Below are 7,239 nucleotides of genomic sequence, written 5' to 3'. Positions count from 1 at the left end.
ATGATAAACTAAGTAACACGCTTGCGTTTGAAGTATAAAGAAAATTACAAGTAGAAAATCTATTTGTGATGTCAAAATATTTGCGGATGAAAATCGTTCGATCCATTTATTTTCGATCCATTTACTCGCTATAAATGGTATGAATAACACGATTAAGCAGCTTTGTTTTATTTTATTATTTAAAAGTGAAAATACTCTAATGATATCATGGGTTTTATTTTTTGCGCGGAACTGTAATGTTCCTAATTATTTTTCTGAAGTAAAATGTGCCTAAGTGCATTATAATACCAGCTAATTACCAATGCCAATGAAAAACCTGGTAAAATCGTTCCAATGGGTTATAACAGCCGAGATTGAAACAAACAAACTGACAGAAATACAGACTGATATTTGGTCTAATAATAGTTTTTTATTGTTATGAGTACCGTAAGTACTTTCATGTGCAAAACGTAAAAGGCTGTTATTGTGAGGTTACAAACACACACTACAAATTTAGTTATTTGTATACATTTGAAAGAATTATTACTCACACATGTGCGTACACACGTGTACATATACATATCCAAGTCATTTTCATTGATGACATTGAAATTGATGATATCAGAATAAATGCGATGGACTGAAAAACGTGACTAGGGCTTATTTTCGAAGTAAAACTTCAAAAGAATAGTTCGAGATCAACATTATATAGAAAAGTATTAAAATAATCATAACTTGGATGCAAGCAATGCTTCGTACAACACATTTTTGTTTAAAAGTCCACAGTTTCAAGAATCCGTAGTCTTGAGCAAACATTACTTGAAGGAATATAAATAGTATTTTTAACTTTTGTGGGTTTCACTTCTATCATTTTAGGGACTTAATATGTATCATTGTAATATGCCTCATCTGATTCTACTCGTAAAATATGTACCTAATATGACAATGTATCACATGAAAACGCAAAACCAAGTGAAGTTGTCGCTGTGTTCACAAAGTGAATTTGATTCGATAATTTTTAATTTTTAACACAAATATACCGGCGGGATACAAGTGGACATATCTCCAAGTGGGATATCAACTGAATTATGTTTGAAATTTGTTAACATTTTGGTGCATAATTAATCAATAAGCATGGAATGCGTTACCAAATTCAGATAATAGATAAATAATTTATTTTATTTATTTTAGAACCAATCACTGGAGAACTCACGTTAAGACATGTTATTATTCCTACGCATAAATATAATATTTATAACAATTACTAAACCTCATGGTCGGCAAACTACTCTTTAAAATAAGAAAAAAAAACAAAAGAAAAATAACTGGCGTAACGTTAATGCCACGTCTTTAGAAAATTATTTGGATAAAAGTGTGTTACAGGGTCCATTCGTAGGTACTGTTTTGTAGGTACAGGTTAAAATAATGACATTTTATCAGTAAAAATAAAATCGTTTTTAATGTTGATAACAGTAATTGTGGATAAGTAGTACAAATACGTACAGTACGTAGATACGTACGTATCACCTAGTATTAATATTTGAGTACTGGACATAATTATGTCGATCAGATACACTACAATGTTAATACATCGATTTGAAAAGTTTTGTGACCTTAGTATAAAATCTAAATCCTAGTTATTAAAGCTAAAACACTACGTCAATTACTGCCTTTTTTAATAATATAGGAGTAGCAGACGAACATGCAGTCCACCAAATGATAAGTGGCTACGGCTACCGCTCATGGACATCTGTAATTAAACCAAGATAAGATTAGATTCCTACTTGAAGTCGGCCATAGCTATGTCGCTGCCACGACTAAGCTGGAAAACTTTAGGATCTGAGACAATATTTCTATGTAAAGATTAATGCAAGTTGATACGTAGATACGTGATACAAATTCCATTCCAATTTTGATACAAAGTGAAATTATACACCTCAACATAGTTTTTACATCAAACAAAAATACCGTGAATCCTAGTTCTGTTTCAAACAATAAGAGCTCTGTTTGAAAGTCAGAGAAAGAAAATTTTACACTGGAAACGGATAATATAATAATAAATGCGATGTATTGATAAACATGACTTGGGACCATATTTGTAGTAAAAATTACGTAAAAGGAATCCATCGGAGTCAAAATATAGAAAAGTATTAATACAACCAATGCTTGGATGCAAGCTAAACTTCGTATAACACATTTCTGTTTAACAGTCTTCATTTTTACAAATCCGTAATCTTGAGAAAACATTGCCTGTATGGCTATAAACAACATTTTTATTTTTTTCGGAATTGTTAATTTTATAGCAGGGTAATTTTTCGTTTTTTAGTCTTACTTCTATCATTTTAGGAAATATCTGATTTAATATAGTAATAAATCACACAAAATCATAACATGAAATGAAATTTTTGTTCTATTCATGAAGCGAATGTGATTCGATGATATTTCGAAATAATGGTTGTCCTTCAAATTAAATATAATGATAACAAAGTAGATAATTTTAAACAAAAAGCTGAAAGTCATCTATTTCCTCGTATCAGTAAAACGTATGGTCGATCAGATAAATACTTTGTAAAATCGATTTTTTTATCGAAGTGACAAAAGGAGTGTAATGTTTTTCGATTGTATGTATAACTAGTTCTTTGGCACTTTCTATAGCTGAAACAGCTTAACAAATTTCTGTATAAAAGATGTTGTTAGATCCATCTGTACATAAATTTTGTATGTACAGTCAGCTTCAATAGTAGTTTTTAACAAAGATCAAAATTTGGCAATTTCTTTATACTATAATTTTTCATATGCAGTTGTTTTTTTGTTTTTAGTTTTGAAATCATGTGACTTTTTTAAATCAGTGTAGATTCTAGTTATTCAGGGACACGAATCAAATCAATTTTGCGTTCTAGCAGCAGCATAGAGCAATCTGGTTCTTAAGGTAACTCAAGCTTTGTATATGTAAGATGTTTTAACTTAGCTTTCAGGGCCATCGCAAAAAAGTAGGACTACTGCTTTTTTATTTCAAGGCAGATTTCCATAAATTGCAGTGACTACTAACATAATGCAATCGAAACTCTTGATTGCTAGTACTATGTTAAAATAGTAAATTACAATACGAGGACGAAAAATTTTTTTCTGACAAGTGTGAGTTTGCAGGCCGAGCCGCAGGCGAGGACTGCAATCACACGAGTCAGAAAAACATTTTTCGTCCGCGTGTTGTATAAAATTTTATATTACGGGGTCGGAAATTGGGGTTTTGCGCACGCGAAGCGTGCGTAAAACGTCAATTTACGCACGCCGTGATATAAAGTCATTTAATGTAAGAGCAAAGCTGGCGCGTGCGCACGGAGTGAGCATTCGCTGCAATCACGTGACTACAGCGCTGTAAACGCGCGACACATAGCAGCTAATTTTAAGACGCACTTAAACTGTGTATAATTGTGACAATAAAACTAACAGATTCAACTTATTATTTTTATGTTACGTAAATAACAAAATAGCTCTACAATAACTTCCAAAGGAAGGAAATCGCTTAATACACAAAAGAGAAAAAGTTTTCTTGTATTTGCAAATTTTTGTACAGAATTTAAGAATTATGGTCTACGATACCAAATACGAGTTAAGAAACGTTCAATATAAATGTGTTAACTGTATAACAATAAGAAAGTAAGTAATGATGAGAATTATTCTGTACACTTTGTATCTAAATGGACAGGCTTCTAAATAGCTGATAAATATCTCGATGTTGTGAATTTGCCAATCATATAATTATTAATATAAGACACTTTAATCATGTGGATAAAATACAAAAAAAATTACAACCTGTCCCTGAAATAAACATATCAGGTATTTGATAAGCTCATTTGTAAAAGTTAAAATCGATTTACAACAATGCTGCAAATGATTTAAGCTGTTAGAAAAAGACATAGAAATAAAGGTCATGTTATACTTTTCTGGTTCAAATTTCACTTTTCAAATTGATTAATGATGAAGATTAATTATTTAATACCTGTTTCTTCTAAAGCTTTGTTGTGAAGGTCTCTTTTCAATTTCTGAGCCTCATTTGAGAGTTGATCAGCAGCTATTATTGGAGCAAAGTTTATAACAAAAAGTATCATATCTAAATATGTTCTGATTTGACTAAGGGTTCCCTGAAACAAGAAGATACCTGGAGAAGCAATTTTGTAGAAGTAACATTTGCTATATATAAAATTACTATTTGAAAATGAGCATTTGGGGTAGTTTCCTCTATATACTATATTACATAAGAGTCTATATACCTCTATATACTATATATATACTACAATATACTATATACAGTTTCCTCTATATACAATATTACATAAGATTTATAGGAAGAAAAACAAGATTGCTTAAAATAAGTGAATTAAAAGGATATTTTATTAATATTGCATAACTAAACTAATATATTAAAATGGCATTAATAGTAAGGTAGTTTTCAAATGTCTATTCATTCATATTCCATTTAATATAGTTCATCTACTTTGATTTTTAACCGTTTTAACATGTTTGTATTAGCTTCACCTGTATGTCTGTATGTACTCGTATGTATGTAATGAAATCTTTGAATTCGACTCTTACCCACATTGAACGATCCGATTAATTTGAAATTTGGAACATTTATCAAAAACTGACAATACACGATTTTTCATATTCTTCTCATCAGGATCGTCAGGATTAAAGATTTTCCTTACGCGATTTTAGCGTGGTGTTTAGTTTTTACACTGAATAATTATTCACAATGTGGCGTCTGGTTGAAACCGTATTGAGTTATTATCATTTTAGTAACACTGGCGAGATTAATATAAATACATACATAGGCTAATAAAAACCTAATCCTTCTTTGCAACGCGCAGTCAGGTTAATATATCTGTAGATATTCACTAAAAAACAGAAAATAATATAATAATTTAATAATGGTAAGACATACTTACAACATAGTCTCGTTTCCCTTTTAGAATGTCATAAATAAAAATCAAAATGACCGGAACGTTGCACATGAGGCTTATAAAAAACTGCAAGAAAGGGTTATAAATGATGATGTGGACTATACGGCGTAAAAGCCTATTAATTACAGAGTAATATTCTGCAGTTATAGTGCCACCAACTTATCTGTTCAGTTGACAGGGTCGCTAGTGCAGCGTCCAATGTTACCATATAATTATATTTGCCTACTGAAGAGGGAGCTCAACAACTTTGAGACCTATGATTTTTACTAGATAAAATATGTAAAAAATATTTAAAAAGATAAATAACCTTCGTAAACATCCTAAAAAAAAGAATTAGGTTAATAATGTCAAATTTTAATTCTTAAATGATATTCTAGGACAGGAAAAATAAAAAGTCCAGAATTATTAACTATAATTATTTATATTTTATAAAAATAAAATTTATATTTTATAAAAATAATTATGGTCATGATCTCTAACTTCGAGGGGCTCCACACCAGACATCCCTGAGCGAAATAATGACGATGCGCCTGAGGTGCCTGTGCCAAGTGATTTACATAATTCGTCATCAGAGTCACTTGAATCGCTTTCGCTATCACTATGCAACTTAATAATGAATGGTTCTTCTAAATATCCATCATTGTTCCTGTATTTTTCTTCAATTCTTTTTACGTGGTGACAATGGTTTTTCCACTCTTCTTTTGTTATTTTATCGAATGCATTCTGAATTAACTGGGGCATTTCAGCACTAGATTTACCAACATTTCGCTCAGCGACATTTCTCTTCATTGAACTCCAAACCATCTCGATTGGGTTCAAATCACAGTGGTATGGCGGTAACCTGAGAACAGAATGGCCATGACTTGTTAATAGATTATCTATTTCATATTCAGGAGCTGGTTTATTACGCTTTATTAATTCTTGCAGTTGAGGTTTCGTCATTTGCTCAGAAAATTCTATATTTCTCTCCCTCAGCCACAATTGCATGACAGCCTTAGTGTGGTTTGAATTGGGACATTTATTAACACAAATGCTGTGATAGGGGGCATTGTCCATCACTATAAGAGTATGCTTATGCAGGTTCGGCAGCAATTTCTTAATAGTCCATCTTTTAAAATTATCATTATTCATTTCATCATGGTAGTCACCGCTCTTAGTGTTTGATTTAAACACAAGAAGAGCATTCTCTACAAAACCTTCTTCGCCTCCTGCATGAACTATAATCCACCTATTCCCTTTTGATACTGGCTCCAAATCACCTTCAACATCTGGGCCTTGCCAACATTTGTCAGTTGAGTGAGATGAGTGTATATAGGTCTCATCTAAATAAACGACGGGTTTTTTTTCTCCAGACTCATTCTCACGAATTTTTTGTAAGTATGCAGCCCTCCACGCAGTTATGTCATTACGCTCACATAGCACTTTTCTATTTGTTTTAGTTTTTTTAAAACGAAATCCTATTTTATGCAGCAGTTTTCTAAGTGTTTCACGTTTTGCAGAGAAATCAATTTCTTCTCTAAGTATGTTTAATAATTTTGGTATAGTCGGAATTTCTTTCCTAAATGAATAAAATTCATGAATTTTTCTCCGTATGACGCCAATGTCAAAATCATCAATGTCCAATTTTCCTGTTTTTCTTTCTCTATTCTTACCGGGAGTAGATAGTTTGACATTACTTTCTTCAGCTTTTTTCTTTTCATTCATGAGCTTGTAAACAAATCGTTCGCTTACTCCTGTAGCAAAAATATAAATACATGAAGTATAAAAAAACATTTACTACCAAAAATACTCAGTGACACTTTAACTAAGTAAAATAAAATAACTGAAATATTTACGCGGGACTTTCTATTAATTAACTATCAACACTTCATAGCAACACTAACCTGTCGCAGCTGCGACGCGTTCTGTCACTTTCTCAAACGGTATTTTCGGAGCTAGCAGGCGTTTTTCTTCCCTCATGAAATCTAAAACCTTTAAAATAATGACCCGTGCATCACTTTTGAGAGGCTTAGGCATTTTTAATCATTTATTACAATTATATTCGAATCGAAAAACAAAGAGCACTCACACTTCAAAGAATTGACAGCGGAATGACATTTCAAAATGGCGGTCGGCTTTGTTTTAGTTCCAGATTTGTCTACTGAACAGAAAAGTTGGTGGCACTATATTACTATTTAGATACAATATAATACAAAACATAGAAAACTAAAGCAATACATAAATTGCTAAGAGGCTTAATGTAAAATAGATTGAAATTATGAATACTTTGAGCAATATCTAGTCAAATATTTTTTTTCAT

General features: G+C 31.5%; 1 protein-coding gene across 1 annotated transcript; it reads right to left on the bottom strand.

Annotated features, from left to right (window-relative positions):
- Positions 1–5,342: 5,342 nt before the first annotated feature.
- On the bottom strand, positions 5,343–6,957 carry LOC140745534 (uncharacterized). Its single transcript, XM_073077452.1, has 2 exons — positions 6,824–6,957; positions 5,343–6,673 (listed from the first exon to the last, which is right to left on the bottom strand). Exons 1-2 carry the CDS (start codon positions 6,954–6,956, stop codon positions 5,382–5,384), a joined length of 1,425 nt encoding a protein of 474 aa, XP_072933553.1. The 5' UTR covers position 6,957; the 3' UTR covers positions 5,343–5,381.
- Positions 6,958–7,239: the final 282 nt, after the last annotated feature.

Source organism: Epargyreus clarus, unplaced genomic scaffold (genome assembly GCF_041222505.1).
Source record: "Epargyreus clarus isolate Ecla_fem2 unplaced genomic scaffold, WU_Ecla_fem_2.2 ptg000010l, whole genome shotgun sequence".
NCBI lineage: Eukaryota > Metazoa > Arthropoda > Insecta > Lepidoptera > Hesperiidae > Epargyreus > Epargyreus clarus.
Note: the sequence above shows the minus strand (reverse complement) of the source record. Positions and strands in the feature narration are given on the sequence as shown.

Coding starts and splice junctions, on each gene's coding strand:
- LOC140745534 (XM_073077452.1), bottom strand. CDS start 6,956: ATGCCTAAGCCTCTCAAAAGTGATGCACGGGTCATTATTTTAAAGGTT. Junction 6,674..6,823: donor ACGCGTCGCAGCTGCGACAG/GTTAGTGTTGCT, acceptor TTTTTGCTACAG/GAGTAAGCGAACGATTTGTT.